This window comes from Magallana gigas, chromosome 4, assembly GCF_963853765.1.
Source record: "Magallana gigas chromosome 4, xbMagGiga1.1, whole genome shotgun sequence".
Classification (NCBI taxonomy): Eukaryota; Metazoa; Mollusca; class Bivalvia; order Ostreida; family Ostreidae; genus Magallana; species Magallana gigas.
Window position 1 is genome coordinate 16,657,686 of NC_088856.1, and position 21,244 is coordinate 16,678,929.

The following is a 21,244-nucleotide window of genomic DNA, read 5'->3' on the forward strand; positions in this document are numbered from 1 at the left end:
CTTAATGGATAATCTCAATGCACTATTTTGCATTTCCCTACAGCAGACAACGTTTGTTTACATTTTAAAACAGCGTAGTTATACACAGTGTAAGACAGAAAAATCTCACACTGCTGTCTCACACCGGACAAACCGATCTCACACCGGTGATAATGCGAGAAATACTTATCTTATTAGGCTGTATATCATAAGCTCTCAACACTCGATCGTATTTGTCGATCTGTACAAAGACGCCACATACATGTACCTTATTGTGAAATATGTACATGGATATCATGTACATGTATTCTATTAGACAATCTGTACATAGATACCCGGTAGTATGCACATTTAAATTTTCAACTCAAATTAATGAAAAACTCTAATTTGCAAAAAATTTATTCAATTACATACAGTATACCATAATTACCATAATTATATATTAAATAAATAACTAAATATTCGAAAGATTAAAATATCAAAATTAATACATAACTTCACTGGGTAATGTATATCACAGTAAATCAAAGAGAATGATTTGATATCATTCAACAATCAATTAAAGAACAACAAAACAAAAATCCTTGGAAATGATCACTTCCAAATTGCACATTGGTATTCATAAGGTAGACAGTTGAGCATGTAGCATAAACTACATATAATAATACATATTATTCATTATATTTCACTGGTATACTTGGTATACAGTCTCTGTACATAAATGTAGAATCTTATGGCAACATTCTGTAGAATACCGGTATAACATGGCATGATATCAACAAAGCTTGCCTTTAGGTTTTGCAAATTTGGATACATGAAAAGATACAGTTTTTTCTAGCATAAATAATTGTTCTGATTGATTATTAACAGGATATGGCAACAAATCATTTAAAATAATTATCACAGCTTTAACAACAAAATGTATCTTAGGTTTATAGCACCACGTAGCACATTGGATTCTCTTGCTAATTGCCCACAGAATGAAGAGCGTTTAGAACACACTTGGGACAGGCCAGAGGCAGAAGATCCCCTCTGTTATAGTACTTTACCAGAACTTGGGCACTACTTGGTACACTGGCATGACCATGTGCAAGTTCTTTCTGAAACTTGACCAAAACTTCCTCCAGAAAGTTCTGCTTTGTGTAATAATGTCCGCATGTGAACAGGACACTGTTATTGGTCTGACTCGAATCAAGCACCTGTTCCCCGTGAAGCTTTTCGTCTAAATGGTCCACCTCGCTGCGTGTCATGGCAATGAACTGTTGCGACTCGGCGCCTTTCTGAAGATTCTGCACAACGTCTTGCCAGAGCTGCTGATAGGGGATCATTTTGTCACTTGGCTGAAGGTCAAGGCCGTGACCTTCACTGCTGTCCACAACAAAAGGCTGGTAGGCTTGGTGACATATTGGATGTTTCTTTTCAAAGTCAACTGACTGTAGCTTTTTGATAACGTTTTGTAAGACTGTCATTGAAAATTTTGTGGAGAATGAGAGGTTTGCTTCAGCAGCCAATCGCTTCTCTGACCGTGGCCTAAAAACAAACAATGAATCATTGTAAAAGAGTACCAGAAAATCACAACATGATGGTGTGTCTTCAATCTAAGGGGGTGTTGAACAGTAAATTCTAAATTTTCTTCTGCATCTGCCTTTAACAATTTTTTCAACCAAAAATAACATCAGGTAACCAGCCCAGTATTATAACCTGAAGAAAAAAGCTGCTCACCAGAAAATGATGACAGACAAAATACAGGAGAGGTGATCCAAGTACGGACTCAATAATTTCTCTAAATCTACAGCTTCCAATTCTTCAGCCTCCCAAAACTGCAAGACCTAAAAATACACAAAGTAAATTTCATTCTCCTCTACAATTTATCAAAAAAAATAAAATGTATGTATATGGGTGTATCATTTGTTTGAAAGAAGATAATTGTCTGCATTTGTGTTGGGATTATTTAGAATCCAGTCAAATAAATAATGAGCTTTTAAAATGATACAAGATATAAAGATATCATGAACACTAAACAAAGACACTTTGCATTATGAAATAATATATATCACAGTACCTCCATAATTAGAATCCTATATCTTTCTTCTTTTTGTCCAGCAGGCAGATCTTGTTTCACACAGAGCCTGAAATATACACAACAAAAAGATTTACATGTTCATGTATCACATCAACTATTAATACTGAATATACAAATCTAATACTCAGAAATGTAGTCATCAAATACAGAATCTTTCAATTATAATTATTGGGGAAAAAAAGATAAACATCTAAAGGGCAATTGATGAATTAATTTAATACTGGTGTATATTTAGAGAATTTAAAATATGTTATCATCAAAAAGACTCTTCCCCTAACCTAAAATAAACCCCATGAACTTTAATCTTTAGAAGCCAAAAAGCAATTGTGATATAAAACAGAAAACTTGTTTTATTACTTAATATGCTGTAATTGTACTATTTAAGTTTTTGATTTTTTTCTCTTTCTTTTTCCACAAACCGTTTTTTGCCACCCCCCCCCTTTTTTTTTTGCCCATCTGAACATATATTTTTATGCATATATTTTTATGCTTCATCATTCCAGGCTATAAATAAGAGTATTATTTAATTTGTCATTTATATATTGCACTTTACATGTATTACCTTGCACCTTATGGTGAAGGCTTACATAGGCATTGCCTGCTGCCTAATCCATTTATGTAAATGTATATTTGCATAATAAAATATTTTCAAATCATAAGTTTTAAAATTGAGAATTTGATTATTAAGGTCTTCATGCCTTAACTTTTATACTGCAGCATCTTCAAACCAGAAATGCTGTAAATGGAGGGTTTGGTTAATAATACCATATTATGAACTTCAGACAAGTTAAAAATACTCACTGAATATAGAGGTTGATAATTGCTGACACAATCGCATTAAACTTGGCTGTATAGTGATGCTTGTATTTCTTAAGTGCAGACAGGTGAAAGGTCAAGGCCTGAAAAAGAAAGTACATGTATTTGAAAATGACTGAAAAAATGTTTTAGGGAAAACCTTATTTTTGGAAATTGTACAAAAATGTCATATTTGCTGGGTCTACATGTAAGTAGCCTGGTGCCATATCTACTGCACTATGAAATTTGATGAACAATTATCTCAATATAAATACGTCAATGAACATTGTTAACAAAAACAAAAACAAAATTTAACCCCCAACAAATATTTCTGCTCTTATTTGTTGTACATTGTAGATAAATTAAAATATTTCTTCCCTAACCAAGCCCTACTAACACAAATTATATCAATCATCTCTAAAACATGCGATATCTCCCAGGATTTGGTTTCATTTGGCTTACCTGTGAATAATTTTAATTGCTATTAATTGGCATACACATTAATAAATCTGATCAATAATTGGCTAACCTGTGAATATTTTTGATTGCTATTACATGTAATTGGCATACACATGAATAAATATGATCGTAAATTGGCTAACCTGTGAATATTTTGATTGATAAATGGCTTACCTGGGAATAATTCTGATTGTGAATGCCCACATAGACAGCACTCAACCAGTCCTTCAGATCTACACATCTCCTGAGGAACTGGAGGCAGTGACAGAACTCGGACAGGTGCTGCAAAGAAAATAAACCAATCAAATGCCTGTATTTGGTATGCTCGTATTGTTTTGATAAGCTTGCTTTGTTAATAAAATTTCCATATCTGCTTCACTTACACCAAAGTGTTCTCCAATTACATCAGCAGACTCTGAATGTACTTATCCTTCTGACTTTACAGAATAATTACAATTTTTATCTACATGTACATGTACTTTGCATCAATTGCCCATGACAATCATTTAAAAACTTACAGTTTTCTCACTGCCATAAATCAAAATTGTTATTTCAAGCAATTTAAACATTCTTTTCTAAATCTGATTTTACCATAATGTTTGAATATACCAGCTTTATCAGCTAGATTATTCTCCTTTCAAACATTTCATATTTACAACTACTACCTCATGAGCACTTTCTCAAAGAATAAAGAAGGTATCGTGTTTCCAAACTGCAAGGAAAGATTAAACTTCAAAGCATTAGACAGACAGAGTCTGGGTCATCCATGGTTTTCCAGAGAAGAACAGGAAGTAATACAATGTAATTTTTTTTCTCAAAATATCAAAAGTCATTGCTTCAAGATTTAGACAAGGAAAAAACATAATTAAATTTGCCAATGATTAATACAACATAGAATTATATTGAAATGTCTCTGTATTGTACTTGCCTCTAATACTTCCAGGATGACAAGTCGGTTGTATTTGGTCTCTGTCAAAGACTGGAGATCTGGTAACTTATCCAAGTGCCTGCTATCAAATCTTTCTAATCCAAGCTGCTCAAAAAACAGAAACTGCACTATATCAAAACCCAACAAACCATTTTTTTCCCTCAAAACATGAATTCATAAATCATCACTGCAAAAATTAAATAATTTTGCAAAATTTGTGTTCTGAAGGCATGCAGACTAAAATTCAGGAGAAAATGTTTGATCGATGATTTTCAATGAATGAAAAATAAATTCCCAACATTCAACATGAAACCCTACCCAGTGTTCCTCACTGCTGTCAAAGGAGTCAGACCGTGACAGACTGGTGTGCCTTATCCTACCGGCAGGTTTAGGGGCAGGGATACCAGCACAGACAGTGGGGACCAGTATCTCTGTAACGGGGGCGTAGGTTTCCCGGTGTCTGTGGTGAGTGTGTATTCGGCTGTGTTTGGTGCTGGTTGGACTTGTGGAATCCATCTTGTCCATTCCAAGCTATATAAAAAATCAATTACTTAGTTATTACACTATTTCACAAAAGCTATGATTGAACATAAAAAAAAATTTAAAACAGCATTTTTTAACAAAATATTTGGTCCTAGAACCATTTTAACAAGAGCGTGGACTTTGGGTAGTTGTGTCAAACGGCAATGTGATGTACGCCTGTCTATTTCATTGTAGGCCACTCAGTCATAACTCTTTGAAATCAAAAGAATTTGTCTGGCTTTTTAGCTAAGACTACGCAATCAGTGTATATTTCGCTTAAAACCAGCATCATTTTTAACTTGTTAAATGCAAGAAAAAGATAGTTACGTCCTACTGAAAGTCCAAGGCTTTTTAAAATGGTTCAAAGTGTGGCTTTTGGAAGAAATCACAAGTTTATCATACAAATACAAATCTTTGGTGTTTACCTGGCCAAAGTCATTTTTTCCCCACACCCACACCAATCCCTCGGTGTCCATGGTAACATTGAACTCTCCTCCGGAGGATAAATGGGCCATCTGTCGGTCATTAATCTGAGTGACAATGTTGGGCTGTTTCTGCAAAAAACATGTAAACTTGCATTTAATTTCTTCACTTTAATTTTTATATGTATAAAAACCATCACAGGGATATAAAATTCTTTCATCTGTATAACAGATTACCAGGATTCATTTTTTATCTTCATCTATAATGCACTTTTTTAAATCTTGTTCTACTCTTCAAAATTTTCAAACAGTTAAAAAGTCTAAGTAAAGCAAAGGATAAATGCACTTCATTTTTCACCTATACCTAGCTTCTAAGTACAATATACTTTAATGATATTTGTGTATACATACATTAGCATATTTCTAAATCATATAAAAACTTTGAGATGATCCCCATCATTTGTGGTCTGTACATCTGACTTACCATTTCATATTTTGAGTTGTTCCCTATCTGACCCTCTGCATTACGCCCCCAGCTGTACACATCCCCATCCAAAGTCATCAGTAAACCGTGGGAACTCCCTACCGCTACCTCTCAGTGAGACAAAAAAGAAAACTCCTCACTCACTCAATATACATCCGTAAGTATAACATAGAGTTTCACAGGTCATATATCTGTATATGCTTGTGTTGTAAAACCAAAAAATATCAACAAAATTACTGCAACAGCTAATATAGCTGAGGGATTAATGGTTCATTATATATCCACCTATTAAGGACTTCATTTAACACAGTGCATATGATACAAGATAATTTGCTTTAATCATAACATTTCTTTGTTGAACAACAATTTTTGTGGATTTCTTTGTTTAGCAGATCTATCCACGATATCAAATTTTCATCAAAGAAAGTAAATATGAAAATTTTTTATTGTTGATGTCAAAAGAACTTTTGTCCACAAATTAACAAATCCTAGAATCTCTACAAAATTAATGAGAATTGATGCTCATGATTATTGGAAAAAAAACCACAAAATAAAAGAACCCAGTGTGGACCCCTACCTTTGTGATTCTGCCGTGGACGTATCCCGTATCTACGACTTCAGGCAGGAGGAAACGTTCCACCGGGTCCCCCATAAACTTCCCCGCCTGGCGGGCCTTCCTGGCCGCATGAGCCACAAACCTCAGGTTGTAAGGGTGGCACCCCCAGGTATACACCTTGCTACTGTGTGTTACTGCCACCTGTCAATCAATTGTATGGCATATAAAGGTAGAATACAATCTTTTACTGAATTCAAATAATTACAAGACAAGCGAAAAGTGGTAACTTCAGTTAAAAAAATTTATTGTGGAATCGTCATTTGTTGGGGCCATGTTCATGGCTTTTGTGGGTAACCCTTGCCCGCAAATTTACAAAATTACGAACCCACTAACCAGGAAAAATTTGGCTACCAGTGAACATTGACCGCCACAAATAAAAATGATTTAACATTATATCATGTTAAAATTTATTACAATGAAAGCAAGAAAACACATTTTAAAAGTAACACTTATATCTTACATTGTGGAAGTATCTTGTAGCTACAATTGCTATTTTTTCTGGCAGTGTATGGACTTTCACTGGGACTGAAGATTTTCTGTTGTTTCCAATGCCAAGTTGACCAAAGAAACCACATCCAAAGGAATAAACAACACCCTACAATGTTACAATGTACAGGGGAATAATCTGACATGTACACTAACATATCAACTTTTTCATATTTTTAATAAGATAAGGATCAAGAATGAATGAATTTAATCATAATCATGATCCACTTTCAAGAGTAGGATGATTTAATTATAAACTTTCACAAACAATACTGTCTGCGGCATTGAAAAAGTAATAACAGCTCTTAATTTTTTTCAGTGATTTAACAAGGACTTCGCTGACAAAAAGATTTGTAGAAGAATTTAATGTTCTCTTACTTGTTCTGTTAACACCAGAGAATGGCAGTGTCCAGCCTGTATGTGAGACACATTTAATGAGGTCAAGGATGTGACCTTGGTAGGGGTCAGTGCATCTTCAATATTGCCATGCCCTAACTGACCGTGGACACCCCAGCCCCAACTGTACACACTAAAACAGAAAACATTTTTTTCAGTATAATCAATGGACATCTATAATTTAGTATTATTCCATCTCTCTCTCTCTCTCTCTCTCTCTCTCTCTCTCTCTCTCTCTCTCTCTCTCTCTCTCTCTCTCTCTCTCCATCCACACATCTATGTACACTTACTCTCCCTCTGATGTGAGAGCTAGGGTGTGATACTGTCCACAAACTATGTCCACACAGTTGGTAGCTGACAAAGCTTCTAACAACATAGGCCTGCTGTAAATGTGGGTGGTTCCTATCCCCACCTGGCCATACTTAGAAGATCCCCATCCATAAACCTGAGATAAGAAGCACATGTATTTTAAATACAATATTATTCAATAAAATTTGATAAAATACTGTGGAATCATTTTAATTCATGGGGCCCAATTTTCGTGGATTGTTACTTTTTTGCTCATTAGTGGGGATATAATTTTGTGGATGCGACGTCGGTTTCTGTTTCAAAACTCTTTCTAAAATTGTATTCATTGAGGATTAAAATTCGTGGGGGAGGGTTACCCACGAATACCACGAAAATTGAGCCACCACGAATTCTAATGATTCCACAGTATATGATAAATGCATGATTTCAAAAGAAAATTTCCAACCCTAATAAGACATATCACTAAACTAAGTCTAGCAAAATCAATGAGTATTTTTCAATCTACATAAAAAACATTATACTTTCCATCCCTAATAAGACAAATCCAAAGTCTAAAAAAACCAATGAGTGTTTTACAATGTGTAAACTTAAAACATTCGTTGAGTTATAAGGACAATTTTTCCTTACCCCCTGCTGTGTTAAGGCCACGGTGTGTTCCCCACCACAGGAGACAGACAGAACTTTAATCTGCAGCATGTGTAGGGTCTCAACTCTGCAGGGAGGGGATACAGTGTTCTCCAGAGCCAAATCTCCATGACCCAACCTAGAAAAGAGGCGCAAAAAGTCATTTCTCAGTGTGCGAAATTAACAATAGACCGATAGACAAAATCTATAGAAAATATGCCCGGTCTATAGTAACTCGAATATCTGTAGACCAACTTGTCTATAGAACGAACGCAGCCTGTCGTCTAGTCGATTGAATGTTTTACTCAATACCTTTTTAAATACACTGCGATAAGAAGCAGAATGTAATTGCCATGTGCTATTTAAAAGTCAAAAACAATATTCAGAGCATGTCATTTTTTGACAAAATGAAGTATTCACAAGGTGCTAGACCTGGGAAAAAAAAACTGGATAGTCATACACCATTCTAGTTTTCGCATTCGTGAACCCAGACTGCACATCTGGAATTCATGACCGACATTCAGTTTTCCTTACGTTGTCTTAGATTCTGCGCTTTTGTATCGTGTTATCTACAGTATTGAAGGGAATAGGGTATTTTATATATCTATTTTCCTTTACTTTATCTGAGTTTATTTGATTGGTAATTACAAGGCAATGTCACTGTGTATGGGTTTAGAGCCGACCACCCTTCACCATGTTCTATAGAAAGAGAACTTTCCTATTGTGGTGTGTCCAGTACCAGATTATTTCACCATGTTCACCCTGAATAAAATTACAATACAAATAAAGAATATTTGTTGTTGTTTTTGGTCTATAGGAAATCAGTCAGGTCTATAGATTTTGAAAATGTTGTAGACCGATTGTCTATCGTACAAAAAAGTTAATTTCGCACACTGATTTCTAGAGTAAGATATTGTCAATTCCTTTTGGAATAAAAGATTTGATACCTGAATTCAAAAATTCTTCAAACAAATCATTTTAAAAATCAAAACCTTTTTAAGTTAATTTATCTAATATAATTTTCAAGATTTTGTTTCCTCTATTTAATAGGTAATAAGCATGAATTATTTGTACCTGTAATCATTATTTACCTCCCCTGGGATGTTTTCCCCCAAGTATATAGTTCTCCATTTCTAACCACTCCCACATGCTGGGGACCTGTCCCTACTGGGCGAGGTTGAAAGGAAAGACGCCTTCTCTTCTGGACGGGCTGATTTGATTGGGCATTCTGAAAAATTTATCAGTACTTATTTGTTGGCATGTGATTCGGAAATTAAGCAAGTACTTTATATTTCAAACAATAAATGAATCATGCAACCTGTAATCAAATAATTTAAACATAAATTTTACTAGTAATTCTCTCTCTCTCTCTCTCTCTCTCTCTCTCTCTCTCTCTCATACCAAGATATTAAAACTGTTCTGAATAATTACATAATAATAAAATATTTGGTTATGTAACTTTGCTCCCCCTCTCCCTCTCTCTCTCATGTACAGGAATATTACATAAATGTTCTGATTTATCATATAATATTGAAATATTTGGTTACGTAACTTTGCTCTCTCTCTCTCTGTGATACCTACACTGACAGATGGCTGCTTCTCTCTCTCTCTCTCTCTCTCCTTCTCTCTCTTTCTTTCTCTCTCTGATACCTACACTGACAGATCGCTGCTTTGCCTCTGATGTACTGACAGACATCATCTCCTGTACTGATGGAATGTGACCATTCGCTTCTCGTTTCTTGTTCAGGTGAAGTACAACGCTCAGAAAGAACTCCACCAGTTTTCCTGCATTGAAGATTCCTCCATCCTAAAAATCATACATTGATATTCAAAATATATTTACATTTTTACAAAAGTAATTAAAACAACATTTTCTTTTTTTTATTAAAAGCTTTCAGATTGTGCTTTGAGAATAATGATAACATCCAAAACTTACCAAGATTCCAGAATCTCCATCACTGGATACTGAGCTAATACTGGTGGTTCTATAAAAGAAATCAGAGAATACATGACTATCATCATTATAAACTTCACAATAGAAAATCAATGATCCTAATAGTACTCCTTTTCTGTGATATATCATAACTTATAAAACAATTTAGCACTGATACATGTGTAATACACATGTGCATGTACAGTAAATGTAGGTGTATTTGAGATAAATGCTTATGTCATACTCAATTTTTCCTTAAGAATAACGAGATAAACCATGAGTCCCATATATTTCCTACCTGTGCCTGGACCCCATGAATCTACAGAGGTGGCCTTTTAGGGGATTTCGGGAAGGGTCAAACACCTGGGCCAGAGTCTCCAGATGAGCTTCATCAAGACTGCGTAATACAGGCTGCAGGAGGCGGTAGTTGGGGAGGGCCAGCTCAGGCTTACTGCACAACAGGTCCACCAATGATGGCGGGGTCATGAACTCAAGGAACACACCTGAAGAAAAGACAATAGTATACATACATACTTTACAATGAATTCTGTATGCATTTTTTTTTAAGACAAAATTTGTACGAATACAAAATACATCAAACTGGAACTGTTCAACGATAGACAAACTTCAAAAGTGCTGCTACCTTTGGAAGCCTGGATAAGGTGGTTGGTAAATCCTTTGGCAACGAGTCCTTGAATCATCTCTGGTTGTAACATGAAGTGATTGAATTTGGCCAGTAGACTAAGGGCCTCCATAACAAGGCCACGGGACTAAAAACAAAAATCTGTATTGTAGTCTGAGATCTACTCAAAAGTGTGCATAATCAGTTGTCAAGAAACCTCATGTATTTATTTATATACCTTTAATAATTAACTAAGGAAAATAACATGGGAACCAAATCTCCAAAATCCTGAACAGAACAAATATAACTGCTTGACAGGAAATTTTTAATTCCCTACTAGATCATACATCAATTCAAAATGAGAGTCAGAAATCCTTGCTTCAGATTTTCTTCCTTTCTTCCATGGAATCAAAATTTACTTAAATTTACTGTAATTGATTTACATGATAAAGTAATCTTACCTTTGCTACCTCCAATAAAATATCATTTAAGTTGCTTTCTGCTAATAAATTAAGGGCCATCTGTTCATCATAGAAGAAATTGCTGGTCAAAAATTCTCTGGAATAAAAAAGAACTCAAGAATTATTTTTCTAACATTAGAAGTAATTCTCGTGTAATTTGTGCCACTTTAATTGCTTTAAATTGTTGTTGAAGATAATCTCTTGTATAAATATCATATTAATAATAAACCATAGCTTGAAAAATGTACAGTAGACTCTTGCATATACGTAAAGACCAACATCAAAATGAAGACTTTCAAAGAAAAAACCTTCTAGCTATTAGATAATGGTTTTATAAGTACATATATGTACTTACAGAAATGTAATTTTGATGTTCCAGTGTTAAATGTTAAATGTGATTTTTATGTTCTGTATTGTTTGTAGGGAGAAAAAATCTTTGGGTTAATTGTTTATAAGTACTAACAGAAATGTATTTTTGATGTGCTGCTCCCCGGAGCTTTGCTTGTAGAGGTAAATGTAGCAATAGACGGCCATGTTGGACAGTTGTTTCTTCTCCACCGTGGTTAGGTCAGAAGAGCGATCCCCCAGAGCCTGCTTCAGGTGTGACATCACTTCCTGTACACACCCGTGCTTTGCAAAGCATGATACACGCCTCAGGAATGAAGACTGTTGAAAATATTTATTTAGCATCATTTTTCAAGTCTACAGCAACCCACTTATTCAATATTTCAAGACTTAGTGAAAAGGATCAATAAATTTTACCCAGTGTCTTTACAAAAAATCTGATTTTCTCTAAAGATGATGGCTAAATAATACAGATAGTCATCTGCAGATAGTCATCAAATTTTATAGTTGCTATTGAAGTGAATGTAACCTTCACAAGTATTACCTTTGCCACCTTTTGCACCTTATTTCTGATTTCACTCACTAAGTGAATGTTACCTTAACCTTCACATGTATTACCTTTGCCAGCTTGAAGACTTATATGGCTCTGACAGAGGTGTTACTGTATTTTGATTTTAATTTATTACCTTAGCTAACTTGAAGAGTTTGATGGCCCTGTCATAACTGTGGTTCTGAACACATTTCTCTGCTGACAACTCATACAGGGTGTTCACGTCCAGACCAAGGGCTATCCCCAAGTTGTCAGTGACACCGGCATCTGATTTACCCAAGGCTAGGTCAAGGAAAAGGCGCTCAGGGGAAATCCTGCACATCAACATAACAAATATCAATATTTTGAGTTGTGCATAAATGAAAAAAAATTTAAATAGTAACATGCAAAGAAGTTTCAAATTCAGATTTAAATAAGAATATCATTGCCATTTTGTTTTCAACAGAAAAGCAACAAGCTCCTGCTTCACATTGCTATATTTGCTTCATTATATTTTTACAGCATGATAAAGACCTTAATTGAATTTGATTAATACTCATTTGTTTAGAATAAAAAACTTAAAATGCTTTTTATTTTTAATGTTTCACCCCAAAATTAATTCATCTTAAATTTCTCAAGATTCAAATTTCAAAAAATAAAAATTAAGGATCAAATTTCATTTTAAAAAAATTTTTATAAAATGAAAATAACAAAATCAACAATGAATCCATCTTGCAATTAATATTAAGAATTAACAGAAGAGGATTAACAAACCTTGGTCTAAGTTCATACACAGCTGTGTCTGTGATAACCAGGCATCCATTTAATACTGTGTGACCATTGATTTGGATCTCAAACGATCTGTACGCTCCACCGTATGTGCCAAGAGTTTTATCCTCGGAGTGGTTCCAGAGTCCGGTCTCCTTGTTTCTCATCATCTGCTGCTTGAAGTTCTCCTCCCTCTTGTCATGCCAGTAGAATGGAAAGGACTTCTTCACCACAGCCAATAATTTCTCATCCGCTGGTAAATCAAAATGCTGTAAAACAGCCTCCTTGTTGAACTCCTTTTAAAAAAAATTATTATTTCTATGTACATTAACCATGTATTTAACTGCATAATTGTTAAGTTACCAAATTATTTCTAAAAATGAAAGCTAAATGTCTTTTATGTTTAGTTCAAAAGCTGCGATTTTATTCATACTCCAATATATAATCAATTTTGGATAGATATACCTTCTGGTTTTCCACTGATGTCTCGGCTTTCTGATTGGCTATTACTAGCAGTCTTTTCTCTCCAGCCAGTCTGGTGGTTGTGTAAATTGTTTTGTCACTAAGGATAATGTTACAAGCACCAAGAGGAAGTTTGTATACAAACAGCGGAGAATGTTCGATGTTGCTATCAAATACCTGTGTTAAAAAGATCAATATCCAATTAATATTTCAAATGAGCATTCACTAAATCTTTCACATAAATCAATGATACACAATGCTGTTAGAAAAAGTTGTGAACATTTCTGGAAATATTGGCATGGCCAATATGCATCAACAATATCAATCCCCTTTTAATAAGATCAAGCATGCACATAATTCTGTTGAATTTCAGGCAATCAATAATACTTGAGTCCTGTTTTCAAACATGATTCATTGATGATCTGAATGGGTTATCAAAGCTGACCTGGTATGTTGAAGGTAAATAACCAGAAACACACCTGATAACTGACCTGATGAAATACTGATATCTGAACTGAATACAAGACTAATATTTAATCTGATACAAAACTAATATCTGACCTGATACAAGATCGATATCTGACTGATATATGACATAATACATTACTTATATGAGACTTGATACATGACTAGGAAGTTGACCTGATATGACTGATATCCGACCTTATACATAACTAATATCTGACCTGATACAAAACTAATATCTGACCTTATACATGTCAAATAACTGACCTCATATGTTGATACCTGACCTGATATATACTTGATAGCTGACCGATATCTGATTCATAACTGATGCTATATGAGCTAACTTGATAAAAGGTTGACAGCTGACTGATACATAACATCTGACCTAATATATGACTTAATAAATGACTAATATTTGTGCGATAATTACACGACTGAACACTGACCTGTTAGGTTAATGATTGCTAACCTGATAAATGATTGATATCTGACCTGATACATGATTGATATCTAACCTGATACAACATTGATGACTGACCTGGTATGTTGATGATTTGTTGTCATACGCTGTGATGAAGTGTCTTCCTTTGGCGTTCTGAGGACTCAATGAAACAGATCTCTGGAACTGATAGAACCTAAGAGGCAGGAAGACATCTTTGGTTTCCTCTGCAAAAAACAATTCAATGACATTTAAATCTCTCTTAAATCTTAAATTCAAATTGATAAAGATTTCATTAAAACAGATCTCTGAATAGACATATTGCATTTACATGTCTCTTATTTGTGACAAAACTCTCATGTCTTGTCTGTTTTTTGGTACAGATGTTCGTTATTTCAGAGACATCGGATGAGAGAGCTAAAAATATAAAATATATGAAAAATTGAACATTGTCTTTTTTTTTTATTTAGCATAAAGATAAAGCTAGAATGCTAATTTGAAACTACTTTGAATAGGACAGAAAACAGTTTTTATCCATGCATCAAAATATCATGTACTAAGCATTTAAACAAACACAATATTTATGTGCTTAGACTCAATTTGCGTACATAACAGAGCAAATCACCTCCTTCCTTCCTATCAGCCTATTCTTTTCAAGCACAAACTATCCTAATTGCATTCCCATGCAACCCTACACCCTTCCCACAGAGGATCAGTCTGTTACTCGGTTTTCAAAAACAAAAAATGCTTTTCATAATTTCAAAACAAATTGTGTGTGCTATTGACTCACTTATACAATATATCCTACATCTATATTCATCTGATCAGTGAAGCATCGACTATACATGCAATCATTTTGAAGCATCTCTTTCACACAATCTGGGTCAATCTTGCTGATTAAAATTTAACACATTCAGTAAAAGCAACTAAATCTGCATACTTATCTTTATATAAAACCTTTTCTTATAAGACCTTTAATCTAATATACAAGACCTATTCTTATCATTTTTTAAAAGACCTCATCTTCACATAACACCCTACATTAAACAGGACACATTCTGTAGAAAAGACCTTTTATATAGGGTTTCCTCTTAAATTGTTTTAATCGCTTCGTTTTCTGTTATCACACTTCTGTTCATAATGCTGCTGGCTGTGGTATCGGTACACCTGGTAGGTGTTGTTCACATACCTGTAACGGCAGTGATGCTTATGACTGGCAACTGGCGGCCATCAATTTGGTCATAGCCAAGGTCCGACACTTCAAGGTCAAACTTGAGGACCTCGGATGTTCTCGACTCTAACAGGAGTTTCCACTGAATTCCTGCTTGTCCAGTTATCTGAAATCCCCAATAAAAAAAAATATATATATTTTAATATATTCAAGTTCAAATATACATTTCATGTTTATTAACAAAAAGTTTTTTAAGGGTTTATTAAGGTTAAAGATGGCCAGAGGCAAACTGCTATAGAAATTGTTTTACGTTCATCCGATCAAACATTTTGCATATATAATTACAATTCATTTGAAAATGAATAAACAAATAAAACCAAACAAGTCTGAGTAAAGATTTCCACAAATTCCATTAAAACTGGTCAGAAGATCATTCTTGCCCAATTAATCAGAATGAAATGTTTTGATGGGTTTGAAAACCAGTTCTAAACACCTTTTTGAAATTCAGAATCACTTGTCAATCTACATTGTTTATAAAATAAATCACTTCAACAAATCGGGGTTATGTGAACATAGAACCATTTTAACAAGAGCTAGGACTTTGGGAAGTTGTGTCAAACAGCAATGTGACGTAGGCCTGTCTATTTCATTGCTGGCCACTCAGCCATGGCTCTTTGAAATCAAACAAAATTTGTCTGGCTTTTGAGCTAAGGCTACTCCATCGGTGCATATTTCGCTTAAAACCACGTCATTTTTAACTTGTTTTGACGCAAGAAATAGATAACTACGTCCAACCGAAAGTCCAAGGTCTTGTTAAAATGGTTCTATATCCTGGCTGTGTCAAGTTTCTTTCTGCATAAAATGTATGATTGTACCAAGAGATAAGTGGACATCTGCTGGTCATCTTGAATGAGGTCAAGGTTAGCTATGCTGGCATCAACCTCCACTTCATTAACAATGCATCTTTTGATTAAGTCAACAATCTCTATCTCTCCGCACTACAAAAAAACGCAAAATGTTATACACTAAATTAACATGGAAATAATAAAAATAGAATAATTACATATAACACCAACAGCTGTTGCTTCATGGAATTCGGTTACTTGGCACTTGTGTATTACTGCTTTGCTATGTTTTTCTGCCAACAGTACATAATACACGTCAAGTAATTAAGTTTCATAAACTTGATTTTCAGCTGACTTTTGCATCTGCATAAACAAAGAATTTGTACCATATTTTGTGAAACATATTCACAGAAAACTTTCAGATGTTATATTTATTTACCACATAGTGACTGAGAACCTGGTCTTATAAAAATATCATTATCAAATGAATGCAGGTTAACTGCGCAATACCTTTGTGCCAATGATAGCAATTTGTTGACCGTCCAGTGTATGCCACCACGTAACAACAGATGGGAGACCTAAATGTACAGGAATACAACTATTATAACGGGGAGTTACTGTAGATCCCTCATTAAAAACAAGGAATTAATTTTCGCGTAAAACGCAAGAACCAATTTAACTTTCGCGGCTTTTAAAGTTTTGCTTTTTTTCAGACAGGTTTTAACTATAGAAATTATAACAAAAAAATTGGCGATTGTGATTTTATATTCACGTGATTTGATACATAACAGTGGTCGAATCGCGGAATTAAGTACTTGCGTAAAATAAGGAATTTACAGTATGTATGTATAGAGACACCAACAATTGTCAAACCAACTGAAGATACCGTTGACCAACATCTACATGTATTACATTGCTGTTTATCTATAAATCACATCTCGCCAATCTCGGTCATTGAAACAAATAAACAAATGTTGGAGAAAAAAAAATAAAACACAGTTCTTCTCCCTATGTATACAGTGTGGGCCTTATTTATCTAGCTGCTTATAATGGACTGAAATTATTCATTTTCAAAAACTATACTGGGTTATGTTGTACTTGGTCTACTATTTTAACCAAAAATACCGGTATTTAACACAAGAAAGATTCTGTATTACTGCAGTGAGAAATAACCACAACCTAGATCTTTTTAATAGCATAGAATGATCCTGTACAATTATAGTACTCTCTCAAAGTATTCCTTACGGGTATTACCATAGTTTAAATGTTTGGTATTACAGATGATTAATGATTAGGCCTAAAAAAAAAAAATTGTGTGTTTAGGGTAATTAATTAACCCTATACCTAACCTACAAAAATGCCCCGATCTTACTATTTTTAGATGTCTGTTTTTATCCGATTGTGATTTTTATATTATTTCTATTAAAAACCCATTTTTAAATATGGCACAAACAAACATTCTTAGGATTCATGCAGAAAAAAATATGATAAAATAAAAAAAATCCCTACCTACCTAACCTAATTTTTTCATCGGTGTTACCCTAAACACACAAATTTTTTTTACAGGCCTTATCATTCATCTTTCATACATAATTATATATGTTACTTTTCAGTCTTTAGTTCCCCCACAGAATAATGTAATCCTGGATTGTAATTATAGGCCCCCATTTTATAACCCAGAAGTAATTACCTCGTGGTTTCTTCACTTTAGTGATTGTGACATCATCCAAACTCCAAATTTGATTAACCTGGGCTGATTTATCCTAATATTAAAAAAAAATAAGTTTATTTAATATCAGATATGAAATATGTATAAATTGAGATTGTTGAGGCAATACTAAATAAATGTTCTTGACAATGAATGACAAATACTTTCAGCTACATGTCACTGAATAAGCCATTTTTTAAAGATAAGAAATTCATATGCACAGTCTGTCACCATATGACATTCTTTTCAAAATCAATTTTGCATAACATCAATTTATCTATATGGTCTGAATATTATGAAAAAGAATGTCAAACTTAAAACCCACATACGCCAAAAATTATTAAAGGATTGAACCTATAGAGAAACTATAGACACCCATTCCCCTATACTAGGTCAGGCATGCTTGCACATCTAAAGATCTTTGGCATATACAATGACACAAACAATAGTTATAGATTTTAAATATTTCTATCAATATGATCAATAAACAATGAATCTGTTACAGATAGGTGCTCCCAAGTTACGACGACACCGATTCTGATCAGCCTTTCGTATTATATACATTGTACATATATGCATCTATCTCAATCTGATGAGCTATGATTGTCTTTTTCTTGTATTATACACATATATATCTATGTGCTATGGGTAATATCATAAAATAGTTAGCAAATGAATTCTCTACTTGAATAAGCAATAAACTTAATGTATATCCATGTACATAATTGAATTTCACTGTGAATTCAGATGATCCTTATTCTTATTACTTTAAAATGCACACGTCTTGACAACAAAATTGACAAATCATAAGGCTTATATTTCATGGTTTTGACAAGATTTTAAATATTTAATTTCATAATGTAAAAAAAAATTCAGTAAGGAAGTTTTTTTAATTATGTCATGCATAAAAATAATTCTGAATCAGGAAAATCTTCCTTTACAGTGCCTCAATCGTAAGTATGACAGCCAGAATTTACTGGTTGTAACTAGACATGAATTATGATTGTTACGTAATCTAGCACAGATATGTTCTTCGACTGATAAAACATTCATACACATTCTAAATGCTTACTTTTATAATGATACTTTTCTGATTTTATTATTTCTTACTAAATAATTAAGAAATCTTGCATGTCGACACTTTGAATAGATATTTTCAAACTTCCATATTGTGAATATATGCTTCCTATAATATTGAAATAAACAATAAAATCAAGCAAAATTTTATGTTGTTGGTTCCCATGAATGTTACCTAACCGCAAAGAGCACTGGGTTAGACAGTTAACTACCGTACATGTATTTAACCTGTAAGTCAGACGATTTGAAACCCTGATGGGGTTATTATTTTTACCTTTCCAAACATGTTTAAAAACATTTTTTTTGCTCAAATATTGTAAAATTAAAAAATTCTAAACTATTGAGAGTGTTTTGATTATAATGTACTTTTATTCACATTAATATCAACAGATTTCCCATACCACCTTAATAATCTAAGATTTAAAATAATTACATGTATGTACCTATATAAAAGGGACAAAATATTCTTATTTAAAAAACACATTACCGGTATGTCATATGTACATGTATATATATATTTTACAAAAAATCCTGAACTCTAAATCAATTTACTATCTCCTAACAAAACATTTAAACTGCAAGTATAATTTTAGCAACCCAACAAAATCGGTCAACAATGAAATTCATTGAGCCAGTGACCTTTTCAACTTTAAATACATCAACGTTCTTTACACGTGTGTGAGAAAAAAAGAAGAGAAAAGCTATGTTCTAAAGAAAAAAACATTACTGTAACAATGTACGATCTGACTATATTAAAAGTGTATTTTAGATTATGTGTATTCCTTTACCCTAAATGGCCCAGAATAGTAGCCCAATCTTCTGGAAATTCCCTTTGCACCTCTAATGTGATCAATGTTTACATAAAACTGGAAAGTTCTGGATCAGACCAGAGAAATCTAAACAAAATAGGTTAAGGTCTCTCTCACCAGAATTGATCGCGCAGGAATGATGAAAATCGTGGCATCTTCTGTTACAATGAGGAGCCATGATACTGTTGGGTCAAAACACATGGAACATATTGGTTTCTCTTGGGGCCATGTCAGCTGTTGATATTTAGGGATTTTCCCTGATGATGAATACCGCAATAAGAGGTATCCTGGAAAAGAATTAGCTCATAAAAACACACAAATTCCAAGGATAGTCTATTTTTTACTTAATTTATACCACATGCTTATTTACTTTTATGTTTAGCCAAATAACTGGGGCATATTGATACAAATCTATATATGCAAATCTTGATGCTCGAGATTATAAAGTACAATCATAATATTTCAAGACTACAGTTAAGTGATTAATTGAAATGTACAAATTATATGTTAACTTTATCAATTGACTAAACTTGACTATTCATTAGGCCTAATTTAAGGAATAGAAGTTTATAACCTAATTAAACTGTTGATAAATGTCAAAATCGAAATCTTATTTGTTGATAATCTGGAATCTATAACAGATGAGTTCAAAGTTTTTGTTGAGGCAACATCACATAATTATACAAACAAAATTGAAACTAATTTAAAAAGCCTTGAATTATCATATGCAATCCGATAAGCGACACAATATGCTAATTAAAACTTTGGAAATTATCCAGAAAGCATGATTTTTTGTACATATGTAAACAAGGTTAATATGTCACATGCGATGTATCACGTACACAACTGTTACAAAAGTTATTTATAGATATAGCAACTTTTTTCCAGTTGATAAATCAAAATTCAATGCAAATGCACATAGATTTATAACCACAAACACATGTAAAAATGCATTACAATGTATACCTATGTAATCAACACTATATATCTATTAAATTACTCATGCAAAACAATTTTTTAGGGCTAACGTTTTTCAAAGAAAAATTCATTTATGATGTTTCTTATCATTTAAGCATTATTTGCAGATTCAGAACTTATGCATATTGAGCATATTGAGTGCACTATACAATGGCATGAATTCAAATGCCCTAATTTCGTAGTCAACATTCATGATCAAACATTGCGTAAGGTCACTAAAAACTGGGTCAAAATATATTTACCATTGCTGTTGTAGAGAGCTAACAAATTATCCTCCCCTGCCTCAATCCATGCATATTTTGTCACTACCGGTGATTTTCCTGAATCGCCATCTTCTCGAATAGACATTAACCGAACTAACTGAAATAATGGGTACGTTGTTGGAAAAGGCATTCTCCTGTCTTTCATTGAAACATGGTTAATTTCATAACGTTATTTACAGTTCCTGCTTGAACCGCTTTGATGTCCGACTGCACACTCGGGAAGTTTCTCGTTTCTACCTCAATATGAACGGCGCGGCCATGTG

General features: G+C 33.6%; 1 protein-coding gene across 2 annotated transcripts; it reads right to left on the reverse strand.

Moving 5' to 3' along the window:
- Nucleotides 1-362: 362 nt before the first annotated feature.
- LOC117683017 (uncharacterized) lies at nt 363-21,221 on the reverse strand. 2 transcript variants are annotated; one of them, XM_034451759.2, is made up of 31 exons: nt 20,961-21,221; nt 19,858-20,027; nt 17,837-17,909; nt 16,657-16,724; nt 16,177-16,299; nt 15,320-15,467; nt 14,230-14,357; nt 13,227-13,400; nt 12,768-13,057; nt 12,151-12,328; nt 11,583-11,785; nt 11,120-11,216; nt 10,680-10,806; nt 10,335-10,539; nt 10,040-10,088; nt 9,758-9,910; nt 9,195-9,331; nt 8,107-8,242; nt 7,461-7,615; nt 7,153-7,303; nt 6,749-6,883; nt 6,250-6,429; nt 5,673-5,780; nt 5,192-5,320; nt 4,563-4,775; nt 4,245-4,349; nt 3,491-3,598; nt 2,864-2,961; nt 2,042-2,108; nt 1,702-1,808; nt 363-1,509 (listed from the first exon to the last, which is right to left on the reverse strand). In XM_034451759.2, the coding sequence occupies exons 1-31, from the start codon at nt 21,124-21,126 to the stop codon at nt 945-947; spliced, it is 4,746 nt and encodes a 1,581-aa protein (XP_034307650.1). In that variant the 5' UTR covers nt 21,127-21,221; the 3' UTR covers nt 363-944. The 2 variants fall into 2 exon arrangements, 1 of the variants encoding a protein (XP_034307650.1); XR_010712885.1 differs by lacking the exon at nt 363-1,509 and adding an exon at nt 3,982-4,028 and having other exon boundaries at nt 1,735-1,808.
- Between the last annotated feature and the right edge of the window lie 23 nt (nt 21,222-21,244).

Excerpts from the sequence above, each read along its gene's own strand:
- LOC117683017 (XM_034451759.2), bottom strand. The coding sequence starts at position 21,126 with ATGAAAGACAGGAGAATGCCTTTTCCAACAACGTACCCATTATTTCAG. Across the intron at positions 16,300-16,656 it reads TTGCTATCATTGGCACAAAG|TGCGGAGAGATAGAGATTGT; the intron begins GTATTGCGCAGT and ends GTTTTTTTGTAG. Across the intron at positions 8,243-9,194 it reads GGGAAAACATCCCAGGGGAG|GTTGGGTCATGGAGATTTGG; the intron begins GTAAATAATGAT and ends CCTCTTTTCTAG.